Source organism: Acartia tonsa, chromosome 10, assembly GCF_053477335.1.
Source record: "Acartia tonsa isolate MP-2025a chromosome 10, ASM5347733v1, whole genome shotgun sequence".
NCBI classification, from domain to species: Eukaryota; Metazoa; Arthropoda; class Copepoda; order Calanoida; family Acartiidae; genus Acartia; species Acartia tonsa.
The window spans coordinates 48,011,320-48,031,153 of NC_137269.1; the positions used below are offsets into that span (position 1 = coordinate 48,011,320).

At 32.6% G+C, this 19,834-nt stretch overlaps 2 protein-coding genes across 2 annotated transcripts in view; both read right to left on the reverse strand.

Moving 5' to 3' along the window:
- Positions 1–870: 870 nt before the first annotated feature.
- On the reverse strand, positions 871–3,418 carry Lamtor2 (Late endosomal/lysosomal adaptor, MAPK and MTOR activator 2). Its single transcript, XM_080175508.1, has 4 exons — positions 3,380–3,418; positions 2,495–2,635; positions 1,288–1,406; positions 871–919 (listed from the first exon to the last, which is right to left on the reverse strand). Exons 1-4 carry the CDS (start codon positions 3,416–3,418, stop codon positions 871–873), a joined length of 348 nt encoding a protein of 115 aa, XP_080031634.1.
- A 17-nt stretch (positions 3,419–3,435) lies between these two features.
- Positions 3,436–19,834, reverse strand: part of LOC145330225 (ankyrin repeat domain-containing protein 13C) — a 526,153-nt gene continuing 509,754 nt past the window's right edge. The window contains exons 4-19 of the mRNA XM_080174836.1: positions 19,369–19,453; positions 18,926–19,030; positions 17,518–17,603; positions 17,332–17,391; positions 17,037–17,145; positions 16,428–16,556; positions 15,802–15,926; positions 15,195–15,293; positions 14,379–14,461; positions 13,909–13,968; positions 13,437–13,490; positions 11,865–11,941; positions 11,314–11,421; positions 10,781–10,902; positions 7,183–7,275; positions 3,436–6,863 (exon numbers count right to left, since the gene is read on the reverse strand). Of these exons, the coding sequence (XP_080030962.1) occupies positions 7,260–7,275; positions 10,781–10,902; positions 11,314–11,421; positions 11,865–11,941; positions 13,437–13,490; positions 13,909–13,968; positions 14,379–14,461; positions 15,195–15,293; positions 15,802–15,926; positions 16,428–16,556; positions 17,037–17,145; positions 17,332–17,391; positions 17,518–17,603; positions 18,926–19,030; positions 19,369–19,453 (1,318 nt within the window). The 3' untranslated portion in view covers positions 3,436–6,863; positions 7,183–7,259. The remainder of the gene's footprint in view (positions 6,864–7,182; positions 7,276–10,780; positions 10,903–11,313; positions 11,422–11,864; positions 11,942–13,436; positions 13,491–13,908; positions 13,969–14,378; positions 14,462–15,194; positions 15,294–15,801; positions 15,927–16,427; positions 16,557–17,036; positions 17,146–17,331; positions 17,392–17,517; positions 17,604–18,925; positions 19,031–19,368; positions 19,454–19,834) is intronic.

The window sequence follows — 19,834 nt, forward strand, 5'->3', positions numbered from 1 at the left end:
ATATTTTATATTCCTGTAACTTGAATTGAATGGGGGGTATTGATGGCAATAATTTCATTTCAGAGATTCAACTTTACTCAGAGGTTCTTCCAGGTATTCAACTAATCAAATATTTTATTCATTTTAACATCCTATTATACAAAGTACTAAGGTTTATTTCCCTGAAGCTTAAGATTTCAGAAACCACCGAAACAACAAACAAACAAAGTAATTTTGGAGCAGATGATTAGAAATATTTTTCAAAAAATAGGAAAAATGACATAAAACAGGGAAATATATGATTTAGAAAGGCACAAATTCTTTACATTTCTAAATAAAAATATGTAGCATGGCAGAAAGACAGAGGAACTAAGTAAGTTTTATACAGGATACTTTTTGATAATTGGTATCTTGACAAAAACAATCAGTACACTATCATCTTCTTAAATTGCAACCGAAGAAAATAACATTTTTCTCATAGCTTTACGGACTGACGGACAGACAGACAGACGAAGTAAATCATAAAGTAGCTGTGTTACCAATATCTTATGTAACTGCTTATGTATGTATTATTTAAAGCTTTTAAAAAAATAGGGTGTCTAAGTATTCACTGCGTCCATCCAGTTATTTAAATTTTGAGACCTGATTGAATAGCCTGATCATTATTAAACTTAGCATGGTTGTTTTTTGTTTATTTTCCATAATTTGTGTAGCAAAGCTACTCTTAACGTGTTAATAATATTGTCTGAACGTTCATTTAAGTCAGGCATTTTGTGAAATTTGACTAAATCGAAATATAATATTTGTAACAAAACTACTCATTCATGATATGTAACTAATCTTTTATGCTTCTATGGATGCTGTGAACCTTGGTTTATTGAAAATAATGAATTAATTTCCTAATGCTTCACATTTCTTGATGAGCATACCATTCTCCACACTAAAATATAAAAACACAATTTTTTATGTTAGTATTTTATCTATTTATGGATTAGGGTAAAGCGCAATAAATCTAAAATAATAATTGGGGGACAGATAAAATCAAGAAAAAATCAGGTAAAATTACAAAATATTTTAAATAAAGATGTTAATTTCAAGACCCAGTTTACTTGTAATTAACATTTGTAAATAACATAAAAAAGTATACCTATAACATAAATCAATCTATCTATCCATGTAAATTGCTATCTTTTCATCTACCTATCTATCTGTCCATCTAAGTTGCTATATTTCCATCTACATATCTATCTATCAATGCAAATTGCTATCCTACCATCTATCTATCAATCTAAGTTGTTATCTTTCTACCTGGAAGTAGAGCAGATACAGAGAATGAGATTATTGATAAGCTTCATAACAAGTTTTCCTCCATGAAACTCCATGATTAACATTTGTAACCGGTCTTCATCCAGACTACCACGACCATTCTGACAACAAATTTATTTAAAGGAAAAGGTAAAAACTGTAATAATGTTTTTTTTTATAAAGGCCTTAAAAATAGGCCACATAATTGCCACAGATTCCCAGGGAGTAAGGGAGGGGACAATGGGCAATTAATTCAATATAAGAGTTATCAAAGAAAGGGCATGAAATCCAGTTTAATCCAATAAATTTGTAGGAAATTATAAAGGGATTGTTAATTGAATAATAGATTTCCATAGCGTCATGTAAAGTGAAATCACAACTTGTTTTTGATGAAATATATTGAGGTTTTTTGGTGTGATTTTTATATTAAAAGATTATTGGACCCGGCCAGCTGCTAGCAAGAATATGACTACCCCTTTTATTCTGTTTATTTCCCTTGCCCCTTACCCCCACTCCCTTCTCCCTTCTCACCGTCTGCTACATTCCAAACTAACACAACGAGTGTTTATTTCCCTTCCCCCCACTTCCCTTATCCCTTCTCCCCGTCTGCAATATTCAAAACATACATAACGAGTAGCGGCATTCTATGCGCAAGTCCCCAAACTCAGTCAGAAACTGCTAAATTCTTGCACATTCCCTTTAAGCCAGTCCCCAAAGTCTGAGACTCCTAAAAATTGAATATTCGATCCATTGTCCCCTCCCTTACTCCCTGACAGATTCCCGTGGTACAAAGGTTTTTAAAATTAAATTAAATGTTAGACGTGTAATTAACAAAATTATATTATTAATTTGTAAAAATAATAGTGCAATGACGTTTTTATTGATTTAAAGTCATTTCTTCCCCCCAATGTTTACCAGAAGCATTGATATAAGATTTATTTAATGGCCATTGTCCTATCCTATCCCTTCATCTATGGTTTAAAGAATTTTTGGATCATGGAAAGAAAACGTTGAATACATTTCGTAATATTTTCACAGTACCTACCCTTTGAAAGATTATTTTAGGTTAGGTTAATGTTTAGGATTGCCACGCAGGGTTAGGAAATTGGCCACACAGGGGCTAGAAATAGGAAACAGCTAAAAAAATACGACAAAACTCGCTTCTTCGTTTTCTTGCCATAATCCAAATGTTTTTAAACTGAAACACTACCTTGAAATAAAGTGACCAGATATTGCTGACAATAGCAGCGCCCACCCGGGGGTCTGTAGGGCTACAGTTCAGGCAATAGTGGGCTATCAGGGTTCCATTATTCTTGAATAGAAAACAGGACTCCACTCCGTCTGTTGTAACCTAGATTGGGAGTAATTAAATCTTTTTGTTGTTGAGGGTTTTTCATGAAAAAAGGGTATTTTTTTCGCGTAATTCCGTAAAGTTGGATGCAAGATTCCAGATAAATGCGTTTATTAGGTCAAACTGATCTTAGTTATAACCAAACGCATAGGTAATTAAGATCGGTTCGATCTAATAAGCGCATTTGACTGGAAGCTTGCACCCAACTTTACGGAATTATGCGAAAAAAAATGAGTCTTAATATAGTGATTAAATGTTAAAAGGTGTCGGCGGCAGGGGGTATCACAAGTAAAATAAGATGCAGACAGATACCTGTTGATAATCATTACATCTAATTTAAAGCATGTTTATTCTCTACATCATTAAAATGGAAATTTAAGCATAAGTTTGACAAATGTTCACTTTTTATCAACTGGAGCATCCCGTTCACCCCTTTCAAAAAGGATTTAACTACTTGAATAAACAACTTTGAAACAATTTAAAAGTTGATAAATGACAGCATAGCTACGCTATTAATGAAGCAGTAGGTGTCTAAGACCAGGGATCTGTAGAGATAAGACAATTGCAGATAAATTGATTTACATCCCCAATGATATTGATAATACACAATATTACCCCTTCTGTAAATTACAATTAGTGGTTGTGAAACGTTTGTAAACTCAACTTAATAAACCAACAAATCAAAGTTTAATTAAAGTCCCCAAAGTTGTTAAGCCAATAAATAAGAAAACTTTGGGTACTGACCTGAGCAAGTACTTCAGTGAGAACACGTGGTTTCAGCATCATTTACAAAAATCAAGTTCTGAAAAGCAATGTTGCATTTACATTAGCTTTAATATGGCGGGGATTACAGCACTTTTAATAACTGAATAATACATTTTTTAAAAATATTCCTTTGATGAATAGGTAAGGTATGTTAAAATCGTTAGATGCTGCAGGGTCGTCAATAATTTGTGACTTTATACATTACAATCCCCATAAAGTATTAGATAAGTATCAGGGAAAATCGAATGTAATTCTGACAAACAAATCTAAGTAAAAATTTCCCCTAAACCTCCTTCCCTTTTTTCTCTCCCTTCTTACCCACTTCCCTTTTAGTTACACCAAAAAACAAGTTTTACTCCAACTTTACCACAACAAAAAATATAATTTTCGGCAATTTCAAATGGAATTAATTGGCTGAATAGCAGACCCTGCATAAGTATATATTGAATAAGACCCTTCTAATCTTTTATTATTTGTCAGTTATTAGAGTGCTAAAATCCTGCATTGTCAAACAAAAATTTAATCTATACTAAAATATATATTTTCTAACAACTATAACAATTTTTTTACACCGGTTTTTAAACTTTATTGCCTTTACTTGATTTTTAGGTAGATGCTTACTATTTTTCTTTAAAGGAAGTCTGCAAGAAATACCACGCTTTAACTGCTGAAAGACTGCCACAAGTAGACCAAATACCCCAAATTTGAAGCTTTTAGCTTCTATAACAAAAAATTTCTAGGCATTTCAAAATGACATTTTATGTACAATGAAAATTTTGAAAGAATTGCAATGCTCATTTTGAAAACTTTGAAATTAAACTACGTAGCCTAGAAACAAAATTATAAGCTTATTTTTGTCATAAATTTAGGTTTCATGTAACTAATTATATTTTTACAATAAAAATACCCATTTTTATAGTCAAAATCATTAAAAAAAATTAAGTTTAACTTGTGTTGTAACGAGTTTACTGTAGCCAATCAGAAGGCTGAATCAGCTTAACAACCAATCACAGCTGAGATTGTATCAGTTTACCCCTTTGTTTCCCCTATGATTTTCGTTTAAAAATGCAATTTAAATCGAATTTTTTTCATAGATTTGACTATGAAATGTGGTGTTTTTATTGTAAAAATATAATCAGTTACCGGCAATTTAAGTTTCTGACAAAGATAAGGTTATAATTTTATGTCTAGGAGACGTAATTTAATACCTATTGTTTTTTCTTTTATGAGCATTGGAAATCTTTCAAAAATTTCATTGTACATAAAATGCTATTTTGAAATGCCTAGAACTTTTTTGTTATTGAAGCTGAAGGCTTCAAATTTGGGGTATTGGGTCTACTTGTGGCAGTCTTTCAGTAGTTAAAGCGGGCGTCCTTTAATATTACAATAAATTATCAAGAATGTGCTATATAGTGATGCAAAGTAGACAAAACTTTATCTAAATTTGTGACCTTAAGAAGTAAAATGGCACTGATGACTAGCTGAACATATTTACAACAATTTAATTTTTTTTAACTAAACAAGACATACTAAACAAACTGCAAAAAGATGACAATAAATCACAGAAAAAAAATATTTATAATATCAACATAAGTCTTCCTGGAGAAGATTTTTACTCCCACCTTAAAAATCTAAAATTCCTATGAAATTATTCTTTAAAAAAACTATTTCTACCTATGTCACTTAAATCTTAAAATTTTGTCTTTAAACACAATTTTAACAAATTAGGTATATGAAAATAAAAACAAAAGTAAAACTTTCAAAATTATCTTTTTTTGGTAGGTATATATTTATAGGTAATAGATAAAAACTTAAAACAAATTTCTGCATCTTTTGAGTAGATAAAATACTGTAAGCAAATTTACCTAAAAAATATTCTAAATATCTTTTTAAAATTTTTTATTTATGTTTATGTACATGGATTATGGTTATATCTTTATATGTTAAAACTGGTTATATGTCGGTGGTTATGAGTGTTAAACAACAATTTTATCAATTATGCAAGCATAAAAGTATATTCATATTTTACAATTTCTATGATATCAAATCACAGAGAGCTACTTGCCATACAAAGAATAAATATTAAATAACTATTGGTAAATTTTAAATTTAGATATTGTACGTACATCCCACAATCACAATGACTCAAATCTCAAATATTTAACTACAAAAGGTGAAAAAGCTCCAATTTCAATTAAAATATTTGTTAATGTAGCTCTAAAATGATTGTTGTTGCCAATTAAAATACAATTAATAATGATGCAAAAAACAAACTCTTTAAAGTTAGGTAATAATAAAAATACAACTATTGTCAAAAAGTAAAAAGAACCAATCTGACTAGGTAGTTATATATTTTTTTAAATTATAATTCAATAAATGAAAATTTGGTGTAATGAGTCACATTCTTGTATGGCTACTGGCTATGAATTAAAGATAATTGATATTTAGAGTCTCCAAAGTAAAAATAACAACCATTGAATTATTATAAATTTTCTGATTTAATATAATATTAAAGAATAAATGGTCAAAGAGTCTCTCTCTTATAAGTCTTGAAGTTAAACAAAGTGTCACAGTCTCCTATGGCTGCTAAAAATCAAAGAGTACAGCTTCACTAGAGTCATACAATATATATTAAATTTTCTGAATTAAAATATAAATTAATGAATGGCGAATTATTATGGTGGAATGATAAAATTTACGATTTAATATATTTCAGAATAAATGGTGCAAAGAGTCTCTCCCTTATAATATACTAGCGGATACGCCCCCTAGAAGCCTCTAGGGGCACTGCACTGGTAGGAGAAGGAAAAGTCGACCTCATCCTATTTTAAATTTGAGTTTCCAAAGAGTTATAAAATTATTTTTGGGGGGAGAGGGGGGTTAAGACACACTCTCGAAAAATAGTTTAAAACCTTCCCAGGACCTATAAGAAGCTTCACTGTAAAGTAGAACAATATCGGTTCAGCGGTTAGCGAGATCCTTCGGGACAGACAAAAACGCTTACTACTTTATATAATAGGATTAAATCAATGGCGAATCATTTTGGTAGGATGATATATTTTAAATTTTCTAATTTAATATATAAAAGAATGAATGGTGCAAAGAGTCTCCCTTTTACATGTTATTAAATATGAATGATACAAAGAGTCCCAGTCTTATATGGCTGCTAGAAATCAAAAGGTATAGCAACACTAGAGCCATACAAAGATGATGTATATCAAATAACTGGCGAATCATTGTGGTGAGATGATATATTTTAAATTTAATAAATATAAGAATGAATGGTGCAAAGAGTCTCGCTTTTACATGTAATCAAATATTAATGATACAAAGAGTCCCAGTCTCATATGGCTGCTAGAAATCAAAGAGTACAGCAACGCTAGAGCCATACAAAGAACCAAAATTTGACTGTGCTGGAAAATCTACGCATGGCACACATTCTTCTTCATAAAACTCAAACATTCTAAATAAATAATAAAAATAAGGACGCAAAATGGTTAGGTACTGGTATGTCAATTATGATACAGGATAAAACAGGGGTTTGTACTTTTCAGAGTATCTTTTAAATAAATTTAAAATGTCTTGGGAGTGGATTTAGGCTATTTTTCAGACCTCACCCGTCCTTCATATTAAAACTAGTAGCAAGGAAATTAGTAGAAACAGGAAAAAATGACAGCGAATGGTAGAAAGGGGAATAGATAAAAAGACAAATTGTTTTAATTTTTGTTTTTCTTAACTGAAAAAAAAGAATATAACTACACAAATCTATGCAATGATTTTACCTCACATATCTTTTAGAATTTTTTGTACACACTCTTGGTCTGGGCTCAACTAGAACCAGGTTCATGTCTTCAAATCGTCACAAGTCAGGAAACCTAAACAAGTGTTAGTTATATAGGGATTTTTATAACTAAGATATTAACCACTAACCAGAGACTAATATTGTCGCTTTAACAATATGCAGACTGGCCAGCCAATTTTGAAAATAAAAAACGTACATAACGTACACAAAAAAATACGTTACGTACATAAAAAAAAGTAAAAAAACGTACAAAAACGTACATTCCTAATAAAAATAAGTTAAATAATTTCCTAGTTACCTATTATCAATACATTTAAGTCTACTAGCAGCTACCTGTAAAGGAGAACCATAGCGAACTGACAGACACAAGATATCCTCTTACTCTATTTAAAAGAACTAGCGTCTACGCTCCTAAAGGCCTCTAGGGACACTTGAGGAGGGGAGAGTTGAATTCAATAAAAAAAAACATGGATGACAACATACATAAGTAGCGAAGCTCAAAAGCTATTTATAGACATCTGGAAAAAAATTAACTTAAAATCAGTGAGCAATTAAAATTCATTTTTGGGGGGAGGAGGTAGTTTTTTTTCTAAAGTCAATTTCTCTTGGGAGGGTGGATGGTGACACTCTTCCCCAAAATAGTTATAAAACTTCCAAAAACCTATGAGAAGCTATCCTGTTAAGGAGAACCATATCGGTTCCGTGGTTAGCGAGATTCTTTGGTACAAACAAACAGACATCCTGTTATTATGTACAAAGTATATCCTATTATAAGGACCAGCGACTACGCCCTTAGAGGCCTCTAGAGAAACTTGATTAAGGGGGGGGGGGGAGTTGAATTAAAAACCCATTTTTTTAATTTAAAAATAAAAAGTAAAAAACAAGAATGACAACATAATTAAGTAGCGAAGCTCAAAAGTTATGAATGGAAATCTGGGAACTATATAAACTATAGAGTAGTGTCGTAAAAAATAAGCATTTAACTTATTTAAATAAATCACAAAACCTTTTAAAAATATATAATAACGTGAAAATCTAGAAATAAATTCAGCCCCCCCAACCAATAAGCAAATCTCAATGAAATTTAGTGGAAGTATTAAGATTGAAAACTAATTCAATCCCTGAAAATTACAACCGTCTATCAGGAATATGAGTAGAGAAAATCACAAAAACCTATACATCTAAGAATCGATCTAGCACTGCAACAAATAGACAAACCTTAAAGAAACTTTTTGAAAATATGTATAATGTGAATTTATTTATTCCCTGAAAATTTCAGCCGTCTATCTTGAATAGAAGTCGAGAAAACCATGAAAAAAAGAAAATCTAGGAATAGATCTTCTAGCACCCCAACCAAAAGGCAAATCTCAATGAAAATATGTAGAATGTGAACTTATTCAATCCAAAAACAGGAGCCGAGAAAATCACGTTTCTCCGATAGCATAACGGACTGACAAAGTGATTATAGAGTAGCTTCGCTAATAAATTTTTAAGTGAGGGAGGGGGGAGTAGACCACCCCCATTTCTGATTTCAATTTTAAAAAGAAAGAGAAAATAGGGGAAGGGTGGTGATTTTTTTCTAAGAGTAATTTCTCTTGGGAGGGTGGTTGTACCCTCTTCCAGGACCTATGAGAAGCTACCCTGTAAAGGAGAACCATATCGGTTCAGCGGTTAGCGAGAACCTTCGGTACAAATAAACTGACAGAGAGACATACATCCTGTTATTACGTACTAAGTATATTCTATTAAATAAAGTAGTAAGTTTTTTGTCTGATGCTTAAGATTTTCATAACTACTTCATACAGTTACCGAGATGGTTTTAGGCTATTTTTCTACCATTTTGAATACAGGTTCTTGAAGGGATATGGAAGGACAGAGAAAATAGCCTACAACCTCACAATGATCATGTCTGTTCAGCAGTTAGCGAGATTCTTCGTTACAGAAAAAAAGGATTTATAGGATAAATATATAATAGGATATAGGGTTATTTTGTCTATTGCTAAAGATCTCAGGAAATACTAGTCTTTGATACAAAGTAAATCAGTGCCTGTCTGTCTAAAGCTTAAGATCTTGGTAACCACTGAACAGATTGGGTTCTAATCATCAGGGAATATATCTACTGGTCCTGTGGTAGTTTTAGGCTATTTTCTTAGAGTGTGGGAAACCCACCCTCCAAAAAAAATCAACCACCCCTCAATTTATTTTTATAAACTAATGCAAATCAGCGGGGTGTGGGAACCCCCACCGCACCCTGGGGCGAAACCTAAATGAAAAAAATAATCACAATCTTTATTTATATTTTTTTTTTGACAAATTTCCAACAAACGATTCTATAAAAGAGGGGACGAAGCCTCTAGAGGCTAGGGGCGAAGCCTCTAATCCTAGTAGAAAGTAAAAAGCTTTAAGTGTCCCTCCCCCAAAGAAAAAAAGAAAAAAACCATCACAGGACTATTAGGTATATTCCATGAAGAGTAGAACCCAATAGGTTCAGTGGTTACTGAGATATTAAGCTTCTGATATACAGACGGACAAGCAGACGGACAGACATCATTCTACTTTGTATTATAGATAATATACTATTTTTGTAATACTTTTTGTACAAATACAAATAAATATACAAATACTTTAATACTTATATTTGATTCTTATTCTTTAAAAACTGAAGATACCAAAAAATAAGACTTCTTAATCCTAAACTGAGCACCATATGATATCTCGGAAAATTTACCCAAGTATATAAAGAATTTGAAAAAAATTATCGTAAAATCTATTAAAGGGGTAGTTGCATGAAATACATTTTAACTTGAATTTAGTCAACTGCATATCTCTTTCTGTTCAATAGTTTAAACTAAATCTATAGGACATATATTTCAAATCCATAAATTTAAACTGTAAGTTTTAATAACATATATGCATAATTTACCTACATATTTTTGTTCTATGAAAATTTAAGATAATATTGAATTTATTTATTATAATACACCTATAGTTTTTGTTAAAATTTTCGTACAAAACATACAAATTACTTTACTACTAATATTTGATTCTTATTATTTAAAAAAAAACGTAAAACGTACAAAAATACAAATTTCAAAATACGTTACGTACGCATATCAAAATAACGTCCAGAACGTACACAGATTCGATGCGTAACGTACAAAACGTACACTCTGGCCAGTCTGAATATGTGCAGTACATATAAATAGATAGAGAATGGCACTAAATTTATATTTCCGAGCTTTTTGATGATTGATTTTGTACAGTACTTCACAAGAGTGTTGTTTTTATCCTCTATTAAAGCTACGGCAAGTACTTACATGGATTACATCTTTTATAGGGGAAATATTTTAGTACAGTTGTGTTTGGTTATAATTAAAATCAGTTTGACATAATAAACGCATTTGACTGGAAGCTTGCACCCAACTTTACGGAATTTTGCGAAAACGATACCCTTTTTGTATCAATAAGCACCTTATTAATTAACTTGCAATAAAATATCCAACAAAACCCAATTAAAAACATAATAATCACATATTCTTCCTAATCTTTATCACTAATGAATTTTAATAGTTAGATACCTGTTAGGATCATGGACAAATGATTTTGGTATTTTAAACAAAGAGCTGGATATATCATCTTTCATTTCAAAATTTGTGAAGGAAACTTTAGCTGATACTGTTGGCAGCACTGGAATTTCAACCTTAATCATTAAAAATTAATATTTAACAAGAATTTCAATTACGATCTTAAGGTAAATCTTAACTATTATTAACCTTTTTAGGTCTATAAATATGTTTTATTATAATATTTTTGCATAGGTAAATGTGTACAAACGAGAATTTTATTAATTATATAGAACTTTACTTTATTACCAAATTCTATAAAACTCCAACATAAAAAGTTCCCTTTCCGGTAGGTTAAAAAGTATAAAATTACATTTAAACAATTCTATTTGAGATAACTATTTTGTTAATACTGTTTTTAATCTTAAAAATTTTCCTTTTAATATCTGCAGAAGAAGGATGTCTATAATACGATACGATAAATATAATAAATGACTAATAAGATACTTAAAACACTCCCAAAAAAATAAATCTAATTCAAATCATACCTGGACTGGGAAACCAGGGGGAAGCTTCATTTCAACAAATTCTCTCAACTTTTTAAAATGTTTAAATTGTGGAGCCACTACTTCTAGCACTGCTAATAACATCTCAACCTGATAATTAAACAAAAACAATCTAAAGGGATAAGACAATAGCCGATAAATTGATGAACATCCCCAATAATAATTGTCCTTTCTGTAGATTATAAATAAAGGTTAAAACGTTATTACACTCAACTTAGTGAACAAACCAATTAAAATTGAATATAAGTGCCAAAAGTTGTTGAGCCAACATTACTATTAAAACTTAAAAATGCATACTTCAAAAAAAGATTTATAACGAAGATAATTGACATATTTATAAATTAAGCACCTTTATATAAAAAAATATAAAACTTTAAGCTGAATTGACAACCTTTCATTATTCTCTTGCATTCAATGAGTTATTTAAATACTCAAAAGTATTAAAATGAAGGTATGTTTTAAATAGGCCTTTTCAAGAAAAAAAATGTATTACTGGTTTTTAGAAATGTCGAAGCTTTGCTTTGTGTTCCTACCTCCATTGGAAAATCTTGTGACATGGCAACCTTGGCTTTGAAGGCTTTTCTACTCACTTTGTAGATCTGGGGTCGACCTTGAATTAGGAATTGTAATGATTAAGTTTAAGGTTAGTATTCAGTAGATAAGGTTAGTTAGTTTAGGATAGCATTAAAAACAAAAATAGGATAGGTCTATGAAAAGCATTTTAGTGATCCTTAACTTTTTTGTGGAAAAAAGAAAATGTAGTTTAGAATATGGAGATGAAAAAAAGAATGAGAAAAAGATTATAAAGCCAATTTTTGAGTTACTAAAAAAAACTAAGAATTGTTTAAAATTGCAGTTAATGTGCTGTAATATTGCAGATATGATCAGAGGTAAGGAAAAAGTTTTTGATCACTAATTTATAATTTAATAAAAATGTTTTTCGTGAAACCACCATCTTTATAAAACCATTTGATTGGGGAATTTTACAGAGATATTCATAAAACATAACAACCGCATACAGTTATAACTAGCAAATATGAAATGAATCAAAATGAGCCAGGAATTTAAAGGGATAAGACAATAGCCGATGAATTGATGTACATCCCCAATGATGATGCACTAAGTTACCCCGTTTGTAGATTAAAAATAGTAGTTGAAAGTTGATAAGCCAACTAGTTAGAAAACATTATTATATTACTATGAGGACTTGTGTAATGAAAAGCCCTATATCCCCTCCCTCGCTGATTAATATTGCCATGACTCACCTAGGAGCGGGTATTCCCCAGGTTTAGACTCAATATACTCTCTCCAGGCAACACCTGATATGGAGGTGGTGGAGCAAGACTTACCTAGTAGCGGGTATTCCCCAGGTTTAGACTCAATATACTCTCTCCAGGCAACACCTGATATGGAGGTGGTGGAGCAAGACTTACCTAGTAGCGGGTATTCCCCAGGTTTAGACTCAATATACTCTCTCCAGGCAACACCTGATATGGAGGTGGTGGAGCAAGACTTACCTAGTAGCGGGTATTCCCCAGGTTTAGACTCAATATACTCTCTCCAGGCAACACCTGATATGGAGGTGGTGGAGCAAGACTTACCTAGTAGCGGGTATTCCCCAGGTTTAGACTCAATATACTCTCTCCAGGCAACACCTGATATGGAGGTGGTGGAGCAAGACTTACCTAGTAGCGGGTATTCCCCAGGTTTAGACTCAATATACTCTCTCCAGGCAACACCTGATATGGAGGTGGTGGAGCAAGACTTACCTAGTAGCGGGTATTCCCCAGGTTTAGACTCAATATACTCTCTCCAGGCAACACCTGATATGGAGGTGGTGGAGCAAGACTTACCTAGTAGCGGGTATTCCCCAGGTTTAGACTCAATATACTCTCTCCAGGCAACACCTGATATGGAGGTGGTGGAGCAAGACTTACCTAGTAGCGGGTATTCCCCAGGTTTAGACTCAATATACTCTCTCCAGGCAACACCTGATATGGAGGTGGTGGAGCAAGACTTACCTAGTAGCGGGTATTCCCCAGGTTTAGACTCAATATACTCTCTCCAGGCAACACCTGATATGGAGGTGATGGAGCAAGACTTACCTAGGAGCGGGTATTCCCCAGGTTTAGACTCAATATACTCTCTCCAGGCAACACCTGATATGGAGGTGGTGGAGCAAGACTTACCTAGTAGCGGGTATTCCCCAGGTTTAGACTCAATATACTCCTTCCAGGCAACACCTGATGGAGGTGATGGAGCAAGACTTACCTAGGAGCGGGTATTCCTCAGGTTTAGACTCAATATACTCCCTCCAGGCAACACCTGATATGGAGCAGGGTGGGGAAAAACCCAGGTTTTTTTTAAAAGCCAAGTCCAACCCAACCCAAAAACCCTTAATAACCCAGGGTTTTAAGGGTTTTTATGGGGGTTTTATTGGTTTAAAAAAAAACCCTGGGTGGTTTTTTTGGGTGGGTTTTTTGTATGCCCACCCTGATATGGAGGTGGTGGAGCAAGACTTACCTAGTAGCGGGTATTCCCCAGGTTTAGACTCAATATACTCCCTCCAGGCAACACCTGATGGAGGTGGAGGAGCAAGACTGGCCCGTCGCACAGGTTCCGGCTCTTCTTCTAAACCTAAACCATATAAAATCCTTATATAAATGTAACAGAATGTCTGTTCAGGGATCAAATTGATGTACATCCTCAATGATGACACACAAAATTACAACTTCTATAGATAATAATATGTGGTTGAAAAGCTTGACTATTAATTTATTAAACGTAATGAACCAACCAATCGAAATTCATCGAAAGTCCCCAAAAGTTAAGCCAACGAATAAGAAAAGGTTATTGTAAAACTTTGTTGACTAGTGCCATAAACCATTTCTGCTTGTGTGTATATCTGTCTTTCTGTCAGTAAGGATCTCGATTACAGCTAAACAGAAAAGTTTTCCCTTTTAGTGAAGCTTTTTAAAAGTCTCTTATATTTCATAGTACCCAATCTTTCAGACTTGTTTGTATAACCTAACCTAAAATATCTTGACCTGCAGGGTTTCCCTTGGAAAAGCTGTCAATAAAGGCTTTGTTCTTCTGTAAATCTTCTTCTGACAAATGTTCTCGCCTTTTCCTAAATAAAGAAAATCACATATTTTAATTCATCTTTATTTACAAAAATTGTATTGTATTAATTATCATATTAATGGGGTAGATGCACGAAATGCATTTAAACTTGAATTTAATGAACTGCACATTTTTTCTATTCAAAGGTTAAAGCTACATCTACAGGGCATATATTTAATAGAATACAAGTACCCAAACTCGTTAAATGCATTTCCCTTTGTACTTCTTCTTAATCTACCTTTTCTTCAATTTTTGTGAAGAAAATTCATTCGGTAGGTATAAAAGTATAAAAATGAAATACAAAATATAACATTTCAGAGGTTTATCTTAGTAACCAATATAAAATCTAATGTATAAATTCTTAAAACAAAAGTAGTTCTACTGATGCCATTGAATTAGAGTATGAAGTATGAGAAGTGGAGATGCCTTGGATATTAAACAGAAGAAAAAAAACATTCACCAAAGAAAAAAGGTCGTGTAATTAAAGAGTTGATTTTCTGTAGAATCCTGTCTATTTATACAAAAAAGTTACATCCGACCTCAAGAGATTTTCCGTTTTTAAACGAAATGAACCCAAGAGAAACAAGGATGACAATATCCATAAAAGCTCTGAAGCGGTAGGTCAAAAAAACATTAACACTTGTAGATCGGACAGAACGAACCGGTTCTAAATATAGAAAAGATTCACGTTTAAAAATTTATAACAAACATCCATTTACTTGATTAAAATGCATAATTACCTTGATTCAAGTACCATACCATTAACACTATACACATCAGCTATGTAGTTGCCAAATTTTTCAGCCCTATCTTGCTTCCAAAACCAACCACTTTTCTCCCTGGAAAAAATATACTCATTAAGCAAGTTTGACAATAAAACAGAGAAAATGGAGATGGTTTGGGCACACTCTAAGAAAAGAACAAGGTTTAACCAATCAAACCTTGGCGTGGAAACCCTATGAAAGAGAAAACCAGAGCTGGATATTTCAATCATTTCAATGGTGCGCTAAATCACAACGCGCAGAATTTTAGCCAATCACAGCGGCGCATTTTACGAAATGCGCCGCTGTGATTCTGCGCGGTGTGATTTAGCGCACCATTGAAATGATTGAAAGATCCAGCTCAGGTAGAACAAAAAGAACCTGGAGGAGGGGACTAAAAGATGAGAAAATCTCCTTTTTATCACGAAATGATATACCCAGTATCCATCACAACCTATCCTAACATGACATAAAGTAATAAACCAAAAATGAAAAACTCCTCTCCCCCTTATTTTCAATTTACATTAAAATTTATGGGGGTGGGAGGGTGCTCACTGCTCAGTGAGCTCACCAAAGCGTTAGTTACCTTGTGAAGCTGATTGGTTTGGTAGAAAGTTGGGCGGACACAATATCACTGGACATACACAAATCTATTTCATCCTCGATTTCTTGCTCATTCTCATGTTGAACTATATATGCGTAACATTCAGCCTGAAATCAATATCAATCGAATAAATAAAGGACTTCAAAACTTTGAGATCTAAAGGGATAAGCCAAAGTCCCGTAAATTGATTTATATCCCCAATGATGAAAAACAATTCCCTTTTCTGTAGATTACAATTATTGGTTGAAACTTTTGGATACTCAACTTTAAGAATTCCACCTATCAAAATTCCTTAAAAGTAACTACCTAAAGTTGTTAAGCCAACGTATAAGAAAGCATTATTAAAAAAATTGAGGGATAGTGTAATAAATGGCCCATTATCCCCTTCTTTCCTGGTAAAAACACCTATTGTGTACAACAATTTCTGATTATCGGATAAACAGACAACTAACCATTCGATTACACGACCTTTACCTCAAAGTATTAAAAGTTCGTGGAAATGGGTTGCGCCTATTTTATGCCCAGGACTTCCCATAGTGTAGGCAACTATCTATAACTTAAATGGCAGTAATGGGAACCATTATGGACAATAAGACATCTTTACTAACCTGGTTGTCTAGAACAGCTAGAGATGCTTCTTGTGGAGCATCTCCGTTGAAGATGAATGCCAGGTCTCCCCTGACCCAGTGCATGTCATTAAAGTCTACTATTGTTGTGTCTAAGCGTACTTTAGCTCCCTACAAGTAAAAAATTCATATATATCAAATCAAATCAGTAGATAAAAATGTTATTTTAAGTAGGTATTTGTTTACTTAAAACTTTTACCTTTAGTTGAATTTTTGGCGTTCTCCTCTTTTTAATTTAAAATTATTTTTTCAATTTTGAATTTTTTTATGACCTTTTATCCCCCCCCCCCTCATTCTGACAGAACAACTATTTAAGGTTAGGTTAGGTTTAAAAAATTGAAAAAAATATTTTTATGAGTAGGTATATTACCACCACCTCATTCGCTTATTTTTAACTAGTAGTGATTAAACTTTTCAACCAATAATCATGCTAAGAGTAAAGTTAAGGATTCCAACATCGATGCCTAAACTATCAATAAGAGACATGTCTTGCTCACGGACCTATCGACCCTACATGAAGAAAAGTTTCCATTTTTAAAATCAAAGTAAAAGGATTTTTGCTAATGACAACTAAAATATTATATAAAATACCTTTTTCGTAATTTTACAGATATCTGATGGAAGAATTCTTGATACCAAAGGAACCCAGGAAGAAAAGTCCCATTTTAAATCCAGACAAAAATCACCGAGGTCTTTGAGGCCCTGATTATAATGCTTACATTCTTATAAATTGTAAATATATTTATAGCATGAATTCAAAACCGATTAATATCCGCTGGATTAAAACCAGTTCTGAGAAGTTCTGGGATTCCAATAAATGTTAATGGAACTACATCTTTAATTCTTGTATTTGTATTATGTATATATTGAAATGAAAACTAAGCATCCCTGTATCATATCAGGCCGTCGGGTGGTTACTTCGTCTTGTACTTGCTGCTTCAATTTTCTAAATAAAAAATAAACATGAAGGCTTATAATTTTCATTTTACAATCCGCCGAAAAGTTGTTTATAATACGTTGCGATAAATAACTATTCTTATATTTAATCTTTACATAAGTTTTTTGAACCTACCTTAAAATACTTGAAATGGTAGGTCTATGTCCATAACTAATAGCTTCTGCAAGCGGGGACCAACCAGCTTTGTTCTTTAACTTAGCCTGAAAAGATTTTTAAAAATATTCTATGTATCTATATTACCTACCTATAACGTGTATCCTTTTTTAATACATGAAGCGTATTTCTATAGCTAACTCTATCTTACGAATTATATAAGGGAGTTGAGTTGGTAAGTAGGAGGTTGCTATAGGCCCACAAAAAAAATACGGTAACGCGATTAAACTGGGTTTGGGTAGCAAAAGGCTTAGGTATAAGACAAGGATGACAACATCCATAAGTAGCGAAGCACAAAAATAAATCATATATGGCATTACATTCAAGTAGATTTAAAGTGTATTTATTATTGATAATTAATTGAAATTTAATTTTTAAATCCTTAACTTTAAAAAATTTGTAAAATTGGACTATATACATCAAAGATATGGAAAAATTTAAAAATAGCCAAAAACCTGCAAAAAGGTAGCCTGACCGTCATGGTTGTTTTCTTTAAACAACAGGAAATTTAATTTTGATATGTATAACTGAAAAAATTTTGGAAATCGTACCATAAACACCAAAGATATGGAGAAAAATGTGAAAAATATAAAAAATAGCCTAAAACCTGCTGAAAGACAGTCTGACCAACATAGTTGTTTTCTTAAAAGGACAGGAAATTTAATTTTGATATCTATAACTAAAAATTTTGGAATTCGGACCATAAACACCAAAGATATGGAGAAAAATGTGAAAAATACAAAAATAGCCTAAAACCTGCTTTAAGGCAGTCTGACCGTCATAGTTGTTTCTTTATAGGACTGAAAATTTAATTTTGATTTCTATAACTGAAAAAATTTTGAAAATCGCACCATAAACACAGAAGATATTGAGAAAAATGTAAAAAATACAAAAATAGCCTAAAACCTGCTAAAAAGCAGTCCTACCGCCAACGATGTTTTATACTTAATTGTGCTCCTTATTGATGGGAATGTTGTCAAAAAATTTCAGCATTCTATCTTTTATAGGAGCTGAGTAAATCCCATTTCCCCCATAGCGTTACGGACTGACGGACTGACGGACGGACGGACAAAGTGAATTATAGAGTAGCTTCGCTACTAAAAAAAATACTCACTGTACCTCCTATTCTTTAATCTATTTTAAAATAAGAAGTGGAGATATATCCCCATTGAAGCTACACAGAATCACATCTTTTATAGATTACAATAATAGTTGAAACATTTGGACACTCAACTTTATGAATCAACCAATCAAAATTTTAAAATAATCCCCAATAAGAAATCGTTGTAATAAAACTTTGTGGACTAGTGTAATAAACAGGCCAATGTCCCCTGCCTCCCTGATATTAACAACAACGCTCATGACTGACCTGTGCCCCATGAGCAAGGAGTAGCTGTGTACATTTATCTCTACCCAGCATGACTGCCAGGTGGAGAGCAGTGTTCCCATGAAAATCTTTTCCATCCACATGCAACTACAAATATTTAGGATCATGGAAAGAAAACGAAGTGGCGGGTCTCATCGTATTTTCACAGTAGCTTTTGATAAGTTATTTTAGGTTAGGTTAGTTAAATGTTAATGATTTCCCTGCAGGGTTAGAGCCCCCCCCCCCCCCTTACAGGGGCTAGATATAGGAGAAAACCTACAGCGAAAATACGACGAAACTCGCAACTTTGTTTCTTTCCATGATCGATTTTTTTTATTTAATGTAATAAAATGGAAATAAAAAAGTATATCTATCATGTTTAAAATATAAATAAATAACATTATTTGAAGATATAAAAGAGGAGTACCTATGGAAAAGAAAGTTACCTGTGAATCCGGAGCTTTACAACTCCTTAGTAATGCTGACAAATTAGCAATATCATTCCGAAATACTGCCTCATGAATAGGATAACTAAAACAGAACAGTTATTTATCGCATTTTATAGACAGCTTTCCACGGATATTTAAGGGGGGGGGGGGAGTTTTGACACATTTGCGTAAACAGTGAGTATAGGTTTTATCTTTGGACTGAAAGGATTAGGGATAAAATCATTCTTATCATTCTTAGGTCCTCTCTGTACAGGTAAAAATTAAAAAATAAATTTTTTTTTGAAGAGTTAGAAGTCAACGTATGAAACAAAATATGCATTTTTTTAAAAAATATGTGAATAACATTCAAAAATATGCATATTTTGTTTCATGGGTTTACTTCTAACTCTTCAAAAAAAATTTATTTTTAAAAATTTTTACCTGTGCAGAGAGGATCTGGAGGCCTGCAGCTCCTGAACTTGGA

Bases quoted from the DNA above. Each gene is read 5' to 3' on its own strand.
- Lamtor2 (XM_080175508.1), bottom strand. From the start codon at position 3,418: ATGCTGAAACCACGTGTTCTCACTGAAGTACTTGCTCAG. The intron at 1,407-2,494 runs GTAGTGTTTCAG...ATTTGTTGTCAG, and splicing joins TCTGGTCACTTTATTTCAAG to AATGGTCGTGGTAGTCTGGA. The intron at 920-1,287 runs GTAGAAAGATAA...TTTATATTTTAG, and splicing joins TGTATCTGCTCTACTTCCAG to TGTGGAGAATGGTATGCTCA.